General features: G+C 46.7%; 1 protein-coding gene across 1 annotated transcript; it reads right to left on the reverse strand.

Moving 5' to 3' along the window:
- Nucleotides 1–2,147: 2,147 nt before the first annotated feature.
- On the reverse strand, nucleotides 2,148–14,103 carry LOC131190448 (major histocompatibility complex class I-related gene protein-like). The gene is made up of 5 exons (XM_058167771.1): nucleotides 14,003–14,103; nucleotides 9,980–10,232; nucleotides 8,678–8,732; nucleotides 5,122–5,394; nucleotides 2,148–2,464 (listed from the first exon to the last, which is right to left on the reverse strand). Exons 1-5 carry the CDS (start codon nucleotides 14,101–14,103, stop codon nucleotides 2,148–2,150), a joined length of 999 nt encoding a protein of 332 aa, XP_058023754.1.
- Nucleotides 14,104–19,505: the final 5,402 nt, after the last annotated feature.

Here is a 19,505-nt window from a genome sequence, read left to right on the forward strand (position 1 = left end):
GGGTGCCTGGCCTCTCCTCATCTCAAAGGCCTCAACGAAATACAATTTTCCTGTCTATTTATTTACTACTACTGAACATCCAAAATATACTATTTAATCCTTTGTATATATGCCATATGTGTACATACATATTACATAGTATAGTATGAATATAGGCACACAAAAAGTTACATTATCTACTATATATACTGTATGTACATACACACACACACACACACCCCTCTTCTAAAACTATACACATTCAACCTCACTTACTACTTTTGGAAAAACACACCCAGAATCCACTTTCTGCCACATGTTTAACAATAACCTCTGTACATTTAGAACATTACACACACCTTCAGATGTTCTTCCCTAATTTGCACATGACTGTTAGAGCCAGGAGAGGTCATGGATTGAGTAAAATGTGGTGAAACTCACTTAAAAACGCTCTTGCTTAGCAAGTCAAAATTTTGGGCTCAATTCTGGTCATAAGTCAAGGAAATGCACTCACTAAGCCATGCCCACCAAGCCACGTTCATAGAACCGGTAGTAAAAAAATTGAATCTTACCACTGATACATACATGTATACATATATGAAAAAATAAGCAAATAAATTCTAGTTTTATAGCTGGCTATGCTAGCCCCATGGGCAGGTACTTAACAATCTTACAAGCCCTCTCTAGCAGCCATTTTTATGAGCACACCCAAAACTCGTTCCAAATATTTGAACTGTATCATAAAGGCAGAGAGTTCGCATCTCAGGGTTGAGGGTGGAAGCACCATAACATGAGCAGAAAACTCGTGCGGGTTCACATGCAAATGGAAGTAGAGGCTGAGTAGAACCGTGGGGCAAGACTTCAGATCAGCTTGTTTGGAAGGGCCTCTGGTGGCTCAACAGACTAATGCAGTCTGTTATTAACACAGCTGCTTGCAATTACTGCAAGTTCAAGTCCCACCAGGCCCAAGGTTGACTCAGCCTTCCATCCTTTATAAGGTAGGTAAAATGAGGACCCAGATTCTTGGGGGGGCAATAAAAGTTGACTTTGTATATAATATACAAATGGATGAAGATTATTGCTTAACATAGTGTAAGCCGCCCTGAGTCTTCGGAGAAGGGAGGGATATAAATTCAAATTTTAAAAAAATTGTTCAGAAAGGGTGGGACCAAAGCAGATCCATCTCCCCAATACCCTCCCAGTGGGAACTGAGGGAAGCGGGAGGAACAAGATATTTCAAAGCCATTTCCTTGTTACTTACTCATCCAGATGATCCCAGATGCCAGTAGAATGAAAACAGCCACAGCCAAGATGAGTCCTACATGGAGCCTCCTGTTGGCTAAAAGTAAAACAAAGTCTTCAAGGCAATTGTTGCTACCAAGATCCTCAGCTCAAGGACAGAGACCGTGCACCAGTTTCGGTACCTGGCACACCCAGAAGGTACTCAGTGCTAAGCAACGGTCATGAATTCCTCCCTAGTAGCTTTACTTCTGCCAAAGAAAGAGAGAGAAAGAAAGGAGGGAGGGAGGGAAGGAAGGAAGGAAGGAAGGAAGGAAGGAAGGAAGGAAGGAAGGAAGGAAGGAAGGAAGGAAGGAAGGAAGGAGTACAAACCTGGCACTAGACGCAGCTTTAGAGGATAATCCAGGGCTGGAAGGGACCTGGAGGTCATCTAGTCCACCCCTGCTCCAGCAGGACATTGTTAGAGTTTCTGTCTTTTGATCCCCTAGTCACATGGTTACATAGCCACGCCCACCCCGTCACATGACCCCCATGCCCACCAAGCCACGCCCACAGAACCGGTAGCAAAAAAAATTAGATTTCACCCCTGCTACAGGGGTACAGGTCTATGGCTAAGACGACATGTGATTGCTTAGTTTGTGGTTCAATACACCATCAGACACAAATGGGTTGAGGTTGAGGGTGGGGAGAACTATACCTGGTGAGCTAATTGTTCTGTTTTTGCACCAAGGGTGAAGTTCCCTTTCTAGTTGCCCAATCCCTCAATCCTTCACTAGGTTCCTTCATCCAAGCCAAGACCAAGGATGTCACAAGCCTAGAATGTTCCATGTGAGACAGGGACGTTTCCTACACTGCATGCCAAGACCTGGGATGGTCCATCAGATTATTATTATTATTTTGTTCTTTCCACCATGAGTGAAAAGTCTTCTTTACCTACCCCAGTTTTGCAGTTTCTCATCAGGATCCTCCTTCCAGGACAAGACCAGGGGCTCCTGTAGGCTGTCATGTTTGATGTGGCAGCTGAAGAGGTCCCTCTCCTTGGGATCAATCTCAATGCTGAGCCAGACATAATAGGTCCCATCCAGGTTGGGGGCCACATTCCTATGGAGGGTCTCATACTTGCATTCCTCTTCGCCCCTCCTCCAGATGGCCTGGATCTCCTTGGGGTAGAAGCCAAAGGCCTGGCAGATGAGGACCTTCACCTTGTCACTGGCAGTCTTGTGCATCACTTTCCCCACCGGGGGCTCTGCAAAAACAGCAACAGCGCACCTCACAGGATCTCTCCACAAATACCAAGATAATGCAACATCTTGCGCTCCATGGCATAGGGCCGGGTTACTTACGGTACCGTCTGCTGCCACCGATTGCCTCCCACCGACCCGTGCGCTCTCACAGGGAGGGACTCCTCAGGGTGCCGTCAGCCAGGCAGTGCCGGCTGGCGACACCCAGGGGAAGGGCCTTTTCTGTGGGGGCTCCCACCCTCTGGAACGAACTTCCCCCAGGACTTCGCCAACTTCCTGACCTTCGAACCTTTCGCTGCGAGCTTAAGACACATCTATTTATCTGCGCAGGACTGGACTAGAATTTTAAATTTTAAATTTGGTTTTAACGGGTTTTTATTATCTTATTGTAGTTTTAATATTCGGCCTTATTTAATAAGTTTTTTAAATTGGTGTTTTATTTTGTACTTATATGTATGTTTTTATTAGGCTGTAAACCGCCCTGAGTCCCTTGGGAGATAGGGCGGTATAAAAATGCGATTAAATAAATAAATAAATAAATAAATAAATAAAAATCTGGAAGAAGTTCACGGAATTGCATCCCCGCAACACCTTCTGTCTTGAATCTGTGCGATCCTCAAGAGGTGGACCTTGATAAGAGGAAGGAAGAGGGGTAGAAGAGGGAGAAGGAGTGGAGGGTGGAGGGAGGAGAGGAGGTAGATAAGAGAAGGAGAGGAAGGTTTGGAAAGTAAAAGAAGGTAGAAGAGGGAAGAGTGTTAAAAAGGGGGGTGGTGACTGGGCAGGCCCGACTAATTGTATATAACTGTACATTGGATGAATTATTTGATATGATTGTAAAAATAAAACTTTTTTATAAAAAAAAAAAAAAGAGGTGGACCTTGATGTTCCATAAGTCACAGTCCTACTAGGTAGAGCAGGCCAGGAAATCAACGACACAGAAAGGCTAAAGCTACTTTTCCTGACATTGGCTATAATAGCAGAATCTGATGCATTGTGCGCCTTTTTCAGTCTTATGTCTGAGTTCCTTCAAAGTATAATCCGTCTGTTGTAGGCTTGAGGTACGTTCAGGGGTGGGCTTCAAAAATTTTAGCAAGGGGTTCTCTGCCCGGTTTGCTGGGTGGGCGTGGCCTAGTCAGCCTCTTGCACCACGGTGAGGGGTGGGCATTTTTGTCCTCTCCGGGCTCCAGAAGCTTTCCTTGAGCCTCCAGGAGGATGAAAATTATTATTATTATTTATTCGTTTTTTATACCGCCCTTCTCCCGAATGGCCTCCCCAGGCTTTGGAGGTCCTCTGGTGGCCAGAAACGGGCTGTTTCCAGCCTTCCCAAACTTCCGGTAGGCCCATTTTTTGCCCTCCCCGAGCCTCCTTGTGCATCCTCCACTTACCTGCACTTAAAACAGGCTGTGTGGGGGTTCCTAGAAGGGGTGGGGTGGGTAGGCGGGGCCAGCCAGGAGTGGGATTTGGGGGTTCTCTGAACTGCACAGAATCTTAGCTAGAGGTTCTCCCAAACCCCTGTGAACCTCCAGCAGCCCACCCCTAGGTATGTTTCACTTTTTGTAGTCCAAGGATCATCCATATGTCAAATGATACCTTCCTTACCTGCTACCCTATTAATAATAACAACAACAACAGAGTTGGAAGGGACCTTGGAGGCCTTCTAGTCCAACCCCCTGCCCAGGCAGGAAACCCTACACCATCTCAGAAAAATGGTTATCCAACATTTTCTTAAAAATTTCCAGTGTTGGAGCATTCACAACTTCTGCAGGCAAGTCGTTCCACTTATTAATTGTTCTAACTATCAGGAAATTTCTCCTTAGTTCTAAGTTGCTTCTTTCCTTGATCAGTTTCCACCCATTGCTTCTTGTTCTACCCTCAGGTGCTTTGGAGAATAGTTTGACTCCCTCTTCTTTGTGGCAGCCCCTGAGATATTGGAACACTGCTATCATGTCTCCCCTAGTCCTTCTTTTCATTAAACTAGACATATCCAGTTCCTGCAACTGTTCATATGTTTTAGCCTCCAGTCCCCTAATCATCTTTGTTGCTCTTCTCTGCACTCTTTCTAGAGTCTCCGCATCTTTTTTACATCGCAGCGACCAAAACTGAATGCAGTATTCCAAGTGTGGCCTTACCAAGGCATTATAAAGTGGCACTAACACTTCACGTGATCTTGATTCTATTAGTGTTGCATATCAGTGATTGCATGATCTTGATAGATGCCAGAGGTGGTATTCAGCAGGTTCTGACCCGTTCTGGAGAACCAATAAATACCACTTCTGACTGGCCCCGCCCCCATCTCTTCTCTGCCTCCCGAGTCCCAGCTGATCGGGAAGGAATGGGGATTTTGCAGTATCCTTTCCCTGGAGTAGGGTGGGAATGGAGATTTTGCAGTATCCTTCCCCTGCCGCGCCCACCAAGCCACACCCACCAATCCATGCCACGTCCACCAAGCCACACCCACAGAACCAGTACTAAAAACGTTTGAATCCCACCATTGGTAGATGCCATACGCTAAATAAAATAAATCAATAAGTACCTTCAGTTTCTTTCCATTCAAGAATGATTTTTTTCCCCTCAAGGGGAATTACAGACCTCCTCCCATCCCACTGGCAGCATTCAAATGTCCAGCCAAGAGAATTATGTAGCTCTATTCCTTTGCACTTACCTATTCTTTGCAGAGCTTCCTTACTGTAGGACAAATAGCTCTGCAACTGCTTACTACAGGTCTCCAAGTAGATTTTGTTTCTCCGGGACCATCCTGGATCCTCCTCCCATTTCTCCTTCACCTTCTGGGCCTGGGGCTGAGCTGTCACCCATCTGAGGGTCTCCTTCTCGAAGCTGATGAAGTCCATCCCATCGTAGCCATAGTGCAAAACCCCTCCTTTGCTTTCGTCTTCCCTGAGCTCACAGCACAAAATCGCCTGCCAGGTGTGAAGCCCTGAAAGAGAGATTAGAAGGACCAGACTTGCTCCCCAAACTTCACCCACCCCACCCCCAAAAAAGGGCTCATTATAGAGTCTCAGTCTGATTCTTTCCCTCTCCACACTCCAACCCTTCTGCAGAAGGAACCTTAAACTCTTGGCCTCCATGAAGCTCCGTGAAGCTCCAGAAGCAAACAAAGTAATAACCAAAAGCCAACATGGGTTTGTCAAAAACAGGTCATGCCAGACTAATCTCATTGTATTCTTGGATAAAGTGACAGAATTAGTGGACCAGAGGAATGCTGTCGATATAATTTACTTGGACTTCAGTAAAGCATTTGATAAAGTAGACCGTAACCTACTACTAGATAGAGTAAAAAAATGTGGGTTAGACAGCACCACCACTAGGTGGATTCGTAACTGGCTGACCAACCGCATTCAACGTGTAGTCCTCAACGGAACTACATCCACATGGAGGGAAGTATGCAGTGGAGTACCCCAAGGCTCTGTTTTAGGCCCAGTACTCTTCAACATCTTCATCAATGACTTGGACAAGAGGATAGATGGGGAACTCATCAAATCTGCAGATGACACCAAGCTGGCAGGAATAGCCAACACTCCAGAAGATAGGCTCTACAACAGGGAGAAAAGTGAAGGTTGCCTACACCACTGGTGGAATTCATTTTTTTTTTACTACCAGTTCTGTGGGCATGGCTTGGTGGGCATGGTGTGGCTTGGTGGGCGTGGCAGGGGAAGGATACTGCAAAATCCCCATTCCCTCCCCACTCCTGGGGGAAGGACATTGCAAAATCTCCGTTCCCACCTCACTCTGGGGCCAATCAGAGGTGATATTTGCTGGTTCTCCAAACTACTCAAAATTTCCGCTTCCAGTTCTCCAGAACCTGTCAGAACCTGCTGAATAGCACCCTGGGCCTACACCAAACTTTTCACATATCGTGCAATAGTCAGTATTTTGGATGAAGGAAAATAATCTGGAGTTTTTCTTTCCTTCAGAGGAAAACCACCTCACCACCATCTCCTTTCAGCGCTGGAAGCCAAAAAGGAAAAAAACAAAAATACAGCATTTTGCAGCCTGTAGTTGGGCTATATGGTCACTTCTTCCTTCCTTGTGAGATGGGGGTATTTATCTCCCTCCCTCCCCACTACATTCATTTCTCCCTTGGAATAAAAGTATTTAACACCACTGTTGTGACTCCAGCCCCTGAACCTGGCCCCATGCCCGAAAGTGACTCCGAGAATGAGGGGGAAGGGCCAGTAAGGCTTATCTCGGGAGCACCGATTCCTTTGGCCAGGCTCCAGGAGCCAGAACCAGACCAGTCGGAGGACGTAATGAGGCCATCATCCCCTGATTCCTCCCTTCCCCAGGCTACGCCTTCAGACCCAGCTGATAATAATAATCAAGCATGGATTGACCCGTGCTTCAGAAGATTAGAGAGGCGGCATCATCAAAAGAAAGGGTGGGGCAGGAACCCCACCCCACAGGATATATAAGGAGCTTTGGGACTGCTCTCACTTCACGGGAAGCAAAAGCTAGCTGAACCTTTTCAAAAAGAGCTGAAAAGTCTTGCTCCATGAGTCACTTGTTTGAACTTTGGCAGGCAGCTGCGATTTCTCTGCCAGGACTGATAAGAGCCATGAATCCACTGGCTGAAGGCCAGCTCGTTGATCCTAAGTGGGGAAGGAGACAGAACAACCACTGACAATGCTGCTACCCTACAAAGCGATCTCGACTATGTGTAAGAATGGTCGTGCAATTGGCAACTCCAAATCTCAACTAACAAATGCTCTGTCCTACACACTGGCAACAAAAATCAGAACACCAAATACAAGCTGGGTGGAGACGACCTCGCAGACGACCCTCACTTTGTCAAGGACCTAGTAGTACTCATCTCAAATGATCTAAGCCCCAGAGCTCACTGTAACAGCATTGCCAAAAAGGCATTAAGAGTTGTTAAGTTAATCTTGCAAAGCTTCTTCTCCGGTAACATTGTACTGCTAACCAGAGCATACAAAACCTTTGCCAGACCAATTCTTGAATACAGCTCATCTGCCTGGAATCCACACTGTATATCGGACATTAATACAATTGAGTGTGTCCAGAGATATTTCATGAGAATAGTACTCCACTCCACTGCTCACAATAGAATCCATTATGCCACCAGACTCAAAATTTTGGGCTTGGACGTGGAACTATGCTGCCTATGGTCTGACCTAAGCATAGTACACAAAATTGTCTGCTACAACGTCCTACCTGTCAATGACTACTTCAGCTTCAACCTCAACAATACATGGGCAAACAATAGATACAAATTCAAACTAAACTGCTCCAAACTCGATTGCAGAAAATACGACTTCAGCAACAGAGTGGTCAATGCCTGGAATGCTCTACCTGACTCTGTTGTTACATCCTCAAACCTGCCCCGCTATATCTATGGCCTAAGGGTAAGCGCTACATACCGTAGGTGCCGGGGGGCACAAGGCATTGTGTGTTTTAAGCTGTTTCGGCCTAGTTACTTTAATTCTAGCACCCAAGGCCCTCATTCTAGCACCCAAGGTCTCAGATACTTTCACATCCTTCACTCGTTTAGTGACTACATCCAACCTTTTCCCTTTCCCCTTTCCCCTCGGGCGGGCTACACATAAACGGACCATCTCAGCCTGACATTGCAACAAATCATCGGCCTGTTCGTCTACTGCATTAGACCATTGGTCTATGTATGGGAACTGGTTCGGGTATTTTTCCTCACTTGCAGCTATAAGGTCCCAAAGGTCACTGATGGTCTGGCACTTAAAAGAGCCCTCTGGTGGCCACCCCGTTCCCAGGTGTGGCCATTGTTGTTGACATAGGTACTTCAGGCGTTCTCTGGTTACTGGGGGGTAGGGAGCCTTGTACTGTGTTTTGTTGAAATAGTTCTCAAATCCTTTCAGCATGCAAGCCAGAGGGGTGCTTGGCGTGCTGCTACCTCCACCCATCCTAACCACACTGCCAACGACCCGTAGCGCCGGACGTTCCAACGGTCGCTAAACGGGAACTGCGATGGCCTAACCTCCCACACAGCCTAACCGGACTTCGTTAGGACAGCCGTCCCGAGTCCAGGGGGATGATCAGGCCCCCTCTTCTATCTTCAAGCGAGATAGGTACACAAACAGTTTACAGATACTCGCCTGCGGCATCTTCACACACACGTCCTGGCCAGGATTCGGTTCAGACCGCCGTTCCTTCCCGCAAGAGTTCTTGGACTGGCTATCAGCACTGTCGCCCCCGCCGAGGTGTCACACCCGTCTCCCGGAGGACGTACCCCCGTGGCGCCTGGAGAATGTTCAGGGGTGGCCCCTGGGAGGGTCCGAGGGGTCAAGCCACCCTCAACGAGATGTCGTCTCGCTTAGTGTCCCATCTGGGGTGCCAGCGAAGCTGTTGTAGAATGAAGAGACACAAGCCAGCTCCTCTGGGAAGGAAGGGTTTATTATATATGCGCAGGTTCAAGTACAGAACAAAGCTGTTGGTCTGAACAGAAAAAGGGACTTTCCAGCAGAGATATATATACTTTTCCGTTACGTGTTAATAGCGTTTACATTGCTCAGCATGTTACAATCCATATATGGTCATAATTCCAAGAAATGAATATAAGGAACTGATACCACACATGTGGGGAGGTAGTATAATATGTTTGTGCTGATACCAGAGTTCCAGTGGTGCATGACAGGAAGACACAGTTATATAAGCTCAGCATATTTATTTATGGGTATATATTGGCAAGGCTGTGGTCGTCCATCAAGCTGAGAAAGCAGTTCCTTTAATATAGCTGACAAGGCATTTCCTTATACATTTTTTTTTTGTTGTTGTTTACATTTATACCCCGCCCTTCTCCGAAGACTCAGGGCGGCTTACAATGTATAGGGCAATAGTCTCATTCTATTTGTATATATTTACAAAGTCAACTTATTGCCCCCCCAACAATCTGGGTCCTCATTTTACCTACCTTATAAAGGATGGAAGGCTGAGTCAACCTTGGGCCGGGCTCGAACCTGCAGTAATTGCAGGCTTTGTGTTCTTAATAACAGGCCTTACCAGGCAGAGCTAAACCGGCCAAAGTGGACCAAAGTTTCTTTTCCCAGGGCTTGAGGCCTGCTATGTGTACCGGTGGTCTGAATAGTTTTAGTATGCCACCTTAGCTTCAACCTTAAACTGTTGACTGTCGACCTCACCCCTTTCCTAAGAGGTCCATAAAGGGGGCGTGCATAAGCACACCAGCGTACCTACCATCCCTGTCCTACTGTCCCCATTTATTTTTACCCATTCCTCGTTCATGTCCATGTTTATACTTATACCTGTTATCTAGTACAGGGGTCCCCAACATTGGCAACTTTAAGACTTGTGGACTTCAACTCCCAGAATTCCTCAGCCAGCTTTTTTTTAGCTTTGCCGGCTGAGGAATTCTGGGAGTTGAAGTCCACAAGTCTTAAAAGTTGCCAAGGTTGGAGACCCCTGATCTTGTACGTGATCAACAAACTAAATAAATAAAATAATAAGAGTCAACTGGAGGAAGAAACAAAGACAAAGAAACCTCCATTTTGCCACACGCTCCTCAATTCATCTTGGAAGACCTGCCCGGTGGCCAGCAACATCTCATTCCCTTCTTTCCCGTGATTGGGATCCTCCTTCTCCACCTTCTCCATCCAGGACACCAGAGGCTCCACCTTCCTGGTGTGGCTGTCATAGCGAGCGATGGGTTGGTCATCCAGGTAGGCCTTGGAGAAGAATCGGGGCAGCCCCTGGTTGGGCTTCGACACTTGCAGGTAGGAATACCACAGGATATTCCTACTGCAAGGGAGCCTGGGAAGGAAAAAGAGAGAAGGGTTTAATTAGAGGTGTGCAGATCCAGCCCATCTTCATTGCATCATCACACAGAAAACCCCCAAGAGAAGCCCTTCAAACTGTTCCTATTGGGTGGGAGACTTCCAGTGGTGGGGGTAAATTGTGAATTGACTCTATGTTGAGCTATTGAATTTAGTAGCTGGAACAGCAAAGTGTACAATAGGCCTTCACACACAGCTGTATCTGATTAGTTAGAAAGTGCTGACTCATGCATGAGGCTATGATTGGTTGATGTAAGTCTAAAGGGGGAGTTTCCCTTTTCCCCCCGCCTTTTTTCTTCTGTGTGTTTTGTATACACTTTAATTTATTTCATGATGTTCCTGTGTTCCTGACTATCTTGTGGTTTGTTTCTTTTTTTTCCTTTCTGGATGATGACAAAGACTGCTGTAGATGTTAAATATATTTATATAGCAATAGCATGTATATATACCGCTTCACAGAGCTTTACAGCCCTCTCTAAGTGGCTCAGGGGCTAGGACGTTGAACTTGTCGATCAAAAGGTCGGCAGCTCGGCGGTTCGAATCCCTAGTGCTGCCGTGCAACGGGGTGAGCTCCTGTTCCTTGTCCCAGCTTCTGCCAACCTAGCAGTTTCGAAAGCGTGTAAAAATGCAAGTAGAAAAAATAGGGATCACCTTTGGTGGGAAGGTAACAGCGTTCCGTGCACCTTTGGTGTTGAGTCATGCCAGCCACATGGCCACGGAGACATCTTCGGACAGCGCTCCACTCTTCAGCTTTGAAACAGAGATGAGCACTGCCCCCTAGAGTCGGCAACAACTAGCACGTATGTGCGAGGGGAACCTTTACCTTTTAAGTGGTTTACAGAGTCAACATATTGACCCACAATTGGGGTCTGCATTTTACCAACCTTGGAAGGATGGAAGGCAGAGTCAACCTTGAGCCGATCAGGGTCGAACTCTTGCAGTCGGCAGAATTAGCCTGCAATACTTCATTCTAACCATTGTGCAACCACAGATAGATGATAGCAATAGCACTTAGATTTATATACTGCTTCATAGTGCTTTATGGCTGGCAACTTGAAAGCTTTGAAAATAGCCCTCTCTAAGGGGTTTACAGGACGCAGTGGCTCAGTGGCTAAGACACAGAGTTTGTCGATCAGAAGGTCAGCAATTCAGCAGTTCGAAACCCTAGTGCCGTGTAACAGGGTGAGCTCCCATTATTGTCCCAGCTTCTGTCAACCTAGCAGTTCGAAAGCACGTAAAAAATGCAAGTAGAAAAATAGGGAACACCTTTGGTGGGAAGGTAACAGCGTTCCGTGCGCCTTTGGCGTTGAGTCATGCCGGCCACATGACCACGGAGACGTCTTCGGACAGCACTGGCTCTTCAACTTTGAAACGGAGATGAGCACTGCCCCCTAGAGTCAGCAACGACTAGCACGTATGTGCGAGGGGAACCTTTACCTTTTAAGTGGTTTACAGAGTCAACATATTGACCCACAATTGGGGTCTTCATTTTACCAACCTTGGAAGGATGGAAGGCAGAGTCAACCTTGAGCCGATCAGGGTCGAACTCCTGCAGTCGGCAGAATTAGCCTGCAATACTTCATTCTAACCATTGTGCAACCACTGATAGATGATAGATAGATAGCAATAGCACTTAGATTTATATACTGCTTCATAGTGCTTTATGGCTGGCAACTTGAAAGCTTTGAAAATAGCCCTCTCTAAGGGGTTTACAGGACGCAGTGGCTCAGTGGCTAAGACATTGAGTTTGTCAATCAGAAGGTCAGCAGTTCAGCAGTTCAAATCCCTAGTGCCGTGTAACAGGGTGAGCTCTCATTACTTGTCCCAGCTTCTGCCAACCTAGCAGTTCGAAAGCACGTAAAAAATGCAAGTAGAAAAATAGGGGCCACCTTTGGTGGGAAGGTAACAGCACTCCGTGCGCCTTTGACGTTGAGTCATGCTGGCCATATGACCATGAAGATGTCTTTGGACAGTGCTGGCTCTTCGGCTTCGAAACAGAAATGAGCACCGCCCCCTAGAGTCAGGAACAACTACCACATATGTGTGAGGGGAACCTTTACCTTTTAAGGGGTTTACAGTGACAGCATATTGCCCTCAGCGACCTAGATTCACATTTTACTAACTTCGGTCAGGATCAAACTCTGGAACTCGGCAGAATTAGCCTGCAGTACTGCATTCTAACCACTGCGCAACCACAGATAGATGATAGATATCAATAGCACTTAGATTTATATACCGCTTCACAGTGCTTTTACAGCCCTCTCTAAGCAGTTTACAGAGTCAGCATATTTTTTTTTATTTGCATTTATATCCCGCCCTTCTCCGAAGACTCAGGGCAGCTTACACTATGTTAAGCAATAGTCTTCATCCATTTGTATATTATATACAAAGTCAACTTATTGCCCCCCAACAATCTGGGTCCTCATTTTACCTACCTTATAAAGGATGGAAGGCTGAGTCAACCTTGGGCCTGGTGGGACTTGAACCTGCAGTAATTGCAAACAGCTGCTGTTAATAACAGACTGTCTTAGCAGTCTGAGCCACCAGAGGCCCTTTTTCTCAACTTTCCTTTTTCTCAATTTTCCTCAACAATCTGGGTCCTCATATATATATATAATAAAAACGCTACAAGTTTGTGTTAATGTCTCCAACTTCATCTGAACAGCTGCTGTGTAATTCCTTGACACTCTACAACTGATTTGGGTCTCAGAGAGAAACCTTTCTAAGCAAAATAATTCTCTGGATTTAAGGAGAATTTTGGAAATTGACTCGCTTTATCCACTGAACAGCCACTCTTTGTAAGAAGGCAACAAAACAAGGATTTTTGCAGTTGGCTAGTGAGTCAAGCTGATGAAAGGCGATCCTTACATCTAAGTTTGAAGCTCTGGAGTAGCAGTACAGGTAGTGCCCAACTCACATCCACTCATTTAATAAAGTTCGAAGTTACAACAGCATTGAAAAAGTATGTCTTATGGCCATTTTTCACCCTTATAACCAATGGTGGGTATCAAAATTTTTAATTACTGGTTCTGTGGGTGTGGCTTGGTGGGCAGAGCAGGAGAAGAATACTGTAAAATCCCCATTCCCTCCCCAATCCAGGGGAAGGATACTGTAAAATCTCCGTTCCTTCCCCACCAGTAGTGGGTTTCTGCCAGTTCACACAGGTTCGCCCGATCCGATAGCGATAATTTGCCATCGGTCGCCAAATCGGTAAAGCTGGCTGGCTGGCCACGCCCCCGAACCAGTGACCCAGTCGCCGCTTGCTCATCCCGCTAGCCTCACCCAGTCACTCCTCACCTCCTGGGTGGCAGAGCACACTGTGTGGCACTTGTGCGTGCACAAAGTCTGCTCTGCAGCTTCCCCGCCTAAGCTGCTTTCCCATGCGGTGCCTGCCCTGTGCCCCACCTGAGCTGCCTCCTCCTACCTACAGGTAAGCAAGCAAGTCATGCTAGCCCCCACCCCCATCCTCGTTGGTTACCCCAGCTCCCCCCACCATCCCCACTGGACTCGCATGGCTGGCTAAGCTGCCACGGCCCAGCCTGGCTCCATTCCAGGCTGTGCTGACTGTGGCCTAGCCTGCCACGCCCCCCCAATCCCTGCTGGGCTCACGACCTTATCTTTTTCTTCCCATGACTTGTGGTTAAAGGAAGGGAAGGCAAGTCAGTGCCTATGAGGAAGCGCTCCTCAGCCCCAGCCATGTGTTTTCATGCAATAGCGTTTCATTCCAAGCAGCCTGAGCTCGAAAACACATGGCTGGGGCCAAGGAGCAGTTCCTCGTGGGCGCTGAAAATATCGGCTTTCAACCTGGCTGTTGCTCTGTGCCAGGCTTTCCGGATGGGTCCTGTCATGTCCCACTCCCACTCCGACGACCGGGTCTAGGAAGTCCGTATCAATCGTGGCCACGAAGCCTCTGCATCTTTACCAAATTTCTTTCAGATTTCTCAGGGCAGGCAGGAATCCAAGTTGTGACTTCAGCAAACTAGATGAGACTTTGCTTGACTCAAAGTTGCTTGACTCAAGCAGGTCCTTTATATAGGCTGTGGGGTGTGGCTCCATGACTCAGCACTTATCCAGGCCTGCCCCTCCCTTCCTTCTGCTGATGTCTCCTCTCAGATCTCCAGAAGCGAGGAGCCTCCCACTTTGAATTGTTTTCTGCTGTTTGAGAAAGGGAGGGGTCAGAAGGTGTAGGCTTGAGTAATTCCAATCGTGGCTGTCTTCCTCTGATGGCTGAGCCAAAGGAACACACGCCGCATCAGCGAGGTTTGTTTGTTCATTTCTGACATCCTCTCCGGGCATGGGGCCTGGGCCGGGGGCTGAAGGCATGACAGGCCGTTCATCTTCATTATCAGACTCCGAATCTGATAGCAGGCCCTGGAGGAGACAGGAGGGGCCCGGCTGAGGAGAGGAGGGAGGACGAGGCACAACAGGTCCCTAAAGCACAGTGCTGCAAAAAACTCTCTCTCTCTCCCCCAGCAAGAGAGCAGGGGAGAGAAAACAGATTTCCGGAGAACACTTGGAGGGCTCCGTCATGTGATCTCCAGGTTAGCAGCTGCTGCTTCTGGCCCTGGGAGAGAAAGTCTTTAGTCAGACTCCTTTAAGTCCCATCCCGAAAGCCTGCACTTTCCCAGGCTGCCGAGGGCCGCCCCACCCCCATCCCCGCCTGCCAACACCTGGAGCTGTTGGACACACACACACAGACACAGACACAAACAAAACAAAAATCAGTAAGCTCAAACCGCCCAAGGAGCTGATGATTCAGTTCTACAGAGGAATGATTGAGTCTGGCATTTGCATCTCTATAACTGTCTGGTTCGGTTCTGTAACCCAACAAGAAAGACACAGACTTCAGAGGATAATTAGAACTGCAGAAAAAATAATTGCTACCAACCTGCCTTCCATTGAGGACCTGTATACTGCACGAATCAAGAAGAGGGCCGTGAAAATATTTACAGATCCTGTTGTGCCTCGTCCTCCTTCCTCTCCTCAGCCGGGCCCCTCCCGTCTCGTCCCGGGTCTGCTATCAGACTCTGAGTCTGATAATGAAGATGAACGGCCTGTCATGCCTCCAGCCCCCGGCCCTGGCCCCATGCCCGGACAGGATGTCAGGAATGAACAAACAAACCTCACTCATACAGCGTGTGTTCCTTTGGCTCAGCCATCAGAGGAAGTCAGCCACGGATTGGAATTACTCGGGCCTACTCCTTCTGACCCCTCCCTTTTCCAAACAGCAGAAGACAATTCAAAGTGGGAGGATCCTCACTTCCGGAGATGTGAGAGGCGATGCCAGCAGAAGGAAGGGAGGGGCAGGCCTGGATAAATGCTGAGTCATGGAGCCATACCCCACAGCCTATATAAAGGACCTGCTTTTGGCATTCCAACCTTGAGTCAAGCAAAGTCTCATCTAGTTTGCTGAAGTCACAACTTAGATTCCTGCCTGCCCTGAGAAATCTGAAAGAAATTTGGTAAAGATGCAGAGGCCTTGTGGCCACGATTGATACGGACTTCCTAGACCCGGTCGTCGGAGGGGGAGGGGGACATGACAGATCCCTCACATCCAGGACATAAACTGTTTCAACTCCTACCCTCAAAACAACGCTATAGAGCACTGCACACCAGAACAACTAGACACAAGAACAGTTTTTTCCCGAAGGCCATCACTCTGCTAAACAAATAATTCCCTCAACACTGTCAAACTATTTACTAAATCTGCACTACTATTAATCTTCTCATCGTTCCCATCACCAATCTCTTTCCACTTATGACTGTATGACTGTAACTTTGTTGCTGGCAATCCTTATGATTTATATTGATATATTGACCATCAATTGTGTTGTAAATGTTGTACCTTGATGAAGGTATCTTTTCTTTTATGTACACTGAGAACATATGCACCAAGACAAATTCCTTGTGTGTCCAATCGCACTTGGCCAATAAAAATTCTATTCTATTCTATTCTATTCTATTCTATTCTATTCTATTCTATTCTATTCTATTCTATTCTATTCTAAAAGGACGTCTCCCTTGGAGGCTTCAGAGGCCGAGCCATTTCCCCCCCCTCCTTTTCCCCCTCCTGCCTCTGCCTCGAGGGCTTTGCAGCATGGAAGCCTTTTCCTCCACAGGCCTGAGGATGGGAAAGAGAAAGCATCCCTGAGCGAACTTGGCATTTCAGCGGAGCAAGCCTTTGCTGGTCCTCTGCAGGGTAAGGGCAGCAGCAGCCGCCGCCAAGGCAACGAGCGCTGTTTGTTGTTCCTCGCCTTGCCTTGTAAAAAGCAACCTTTGCCCCAAAGAGGTAGCAGTCCGATGAAAATAAGAGTCATACCCAGCATCCAGCACCGGAGATGGCCACTTCAGCATCTGTCAGAGACTGGAGGCTCTTTTATTTTCATTTGCTCCATGTTCCTCCTTCATGCAAAAAAAAAAAAAAGCCCGATCTGATCTGGAGCATTAGAAACAATGCTGTCAGCCTGGAGCATTTCATTTAAGTCTTTAACTGGGCGATGAATTGAAGCTCCTCCCCTACCACAGATGCAACATGGGTTGTTTGTTTCTTTCAGCAATGTGGATTGTTTCCCTAGGGCAGGGGTCTCCAACCTTGGCAACTTTAAGATTTGTGGACTTCCAACTCCCAGAGTTCCTCAGCCAGCTTTGCTTTGCTGGCTGGGGAACTCTGGGAGTCGAAGTCCACAAGTCTAAAAGTTGCCAAGATTGTAAACCTGTGCCCTAGACCACTTTAGGAGGAAAGTGCTGGGGTTTGCTGGCATTTCAGGAGGGAGGGAAGGGAGGGAGAGAGGGAGAGAGAAAAAAGAGAGAGAGAAAAAGGAAAGAAAGGAAGGAAGGAAGGAAGGAAGGAAGGAAGGAAGAAGGAAGGAAGTAAGGAAGGAAGGGGGAGAGAGACAGAAAGAACAGGAAGGAAGGACCACAAACCCTGGCATTAGACGTGGCTTCAGAAGACGCTTTGAAACAGAACAGCAATCTAGGGCTGGAAGGGGGGGGTTGGACTTATAACTTATAACCTTCTATCGTCTGGATTGTTTTGGTGCCTCTAACGGAGAGGAAAATTGCCAGAAAGGAAAAGGAGTTTAGTAGGACAAGGCTGCCATGTAGAGGAAGTCAGAGATAGTCCTTGATTTATGACCAGAATTGAGCCCAAAATTTTGGTTGCTAAGCAAGAGCGTTGCTAAGTGAGTTTCACCACATTTTACTCAATCCATGACCTCTCCTGGCTCTGACAGTCATGTGCAAGTTAGGGAAGAACATCTGAAGGTGTTTGTAGTGTTCTAAATGTACAGAGGTTATTGTTAAACGTGTGGCAGAAAGTGGACTCTAGGTGTGTTTTTCCAAATGTAGTGAGTGAGGTTGAATGTGTATACTGTAGTTTTAAAAGAGCAGTGAATGTGTGTATACAGTATATATAGTAGATAATGTATCTTTTTGTGTGCCTATATACACACTATTCTATGTAATAGGTATGTACACATATGGCATATATACATAGGATTAAATAGTATATTTTGGATGTTCAGTAGTAGTAAATAAATAGACGGGGAAATTGTATCTCATTGAGGCCTTTGAGATGAGGAGAGGCCAGGCACCCTAACCCTAGACCCTGAAGTGAGTGACGTCGTTGGCCAAGCCCACCCAGTCACATGACCACCAAGCCACGCCCACAGTCATGACCACCAAGCCACGCCCACACGATCACATGACCACCAAGCTAGACCCACCCAGTCACATGACCACCAAGCCACGCCCACCAAACAAGCCACGCCCACAGAACTGGTAGTAAAAAAAATAGGATCCCACCCCTGCTCGCTCCCCACTCCAGGGGAAGGTTACTGCAAAATCCCCATTTCTTCCCGATCAGCTGGGACTCGGGAGGCAGAGAATAGATGTGGGTGGGGCCAGTCAGAATTTTTACTACCGGTTCTCTGAACTACTCAAAATTTCCGCTACCGGTTCTCCAGAACTGGTCAGAACCTATATAATAATAATATCAGAGTTGGAAGGGACCTTGGAGGTCTTCTAGTCCAACCCCCTGCCCAGGCAGGAAACCCTACACCATTTCAGACAAATGGCTATCCAACATTTTCTTAAAAATTTCCAGTGTTGGAGCATTCACAACTTCTGCAGGCAAGCAGTTCCACTGGTTAATTGTTCTAACTGTCAGGAAATTTCTCCTTAGTTCTAGGTTGCTTCTCTTCTTGATCAGTTTCCACCCATTGCTTCTTGTTCTACCCTCAGGTGTTTTGGAGAATAGTTTGACTCCCTCTTCTTTGTGGCAACCCCTGAGATATTGGAACACTGCTATCATGTCTCCCCTAGTCCTTCTTTTCATTAAACTAGGCATATTATTATTATTATTATTATTTATTGGATTTATAAACCGCCCTTCTCCCGAAGGACTCAGGGCGGTGTACAGCCAGGATAAAAAGAACAATATACAGTTAAAATACAATTAAAAAACTTATTATACAGTATGGCCGAAATAATTAAGAATTAAGAATCTAAAAACCCCAATTAAAACCAGAGAAAAAATTTAAAATTTAAAATTAAACAATTTAAGAAAGCCCCGCACGAACAAACAAATATGTTTTCAGTTCGCGGCGAAAAGTCCGAAGGTCAGGAATTTGACGTAAATCAGGGGGGAGTTCGTTCTTCATATGTTTTAGCCTCCAGTCCCCTAATCATCTTTGTTGCTCTTCTTTGCACTCTTTCTAGAGTCTCAGCATCTATTTTACATCGTTTTACACCTGCTGAAACCCACCTCTGCTTCTAACCATTGCAACATCCCCATGGTCAAGGGGTCAAAATTTGGATGCCTGGCAACGGGTTCATATTTATAACGGTTATAGTGTCCCGGGCTCATGTGATCCCCTTGTGCGATCTTGTGACAAGCAAAGTCAACAGGGAAGGCAGATTCAACAACTGTGCTACTAACATAGCAACTGCAGTGATCCACTGAACATTCTGGGCAAGAAAAGTTGTAAAAGTGGGGAAAACTCATTCATTCATTTATTTATTTATTTAATGTATAGGCCACCCATCTTATCTCAAGGTAACTCCAGGCAACTGTCTTCCTTAGCAACGGAAATGTTGGGCTCAGTTGCGGTTGTAAGTTGAGGATTGCCTGGACGTACAGATAATAGAACTGATCTCTCTTCTCCATTTCTAAAACCCCTTTTGCAGCTTATTAATTTTTAGTAAAAAAGATACTTTAGTAAAGAGATACTCCAAGAAAGAGTAGTCTTCT

The sequence above is a fragment of the Ahaetulla prasina genome, chromosome 2 (genome assembly GCF_028640845.1).
Source record: "Ahaetulla prasina isolate Xishuangbanna chromosome 2, ASM2864084v1, whole genome shotgun sequence".
In the NCBI taxonomy this organism is placed as follows: domain Eukaryota; kingdom Metazoa; phylum Chordata; class Lepidosauria; order Squamata; family Colubridae; genus Ahaetulla; species Ahaetulla prasina.

Bases quoted from the DNA above. Each gene is read 5' to 3' on its own strand.
- LOC131190448 (XM_058167771.1), bottom strand. From the start codon at position 14,103: ATGACAGGACCCATCCGGAAAGCCTGGCACAGAGCAACAGCCAGGTTG. The intron at 8,733-9,979 runs GTGTGGCAAAAT...GGACCCTCCCAG, and splicing joins TCCAAGATGAATTGAGGAGC to GGGCCACCCCTGAACATTCT. The intron at 5,395-8,677 runs GTGTGACACCTC...TCTCTCTTTCAG, and splicing joins GTACGTCCTCCGGGAGACGG to GGCTTCACACCTGGCAGGCG.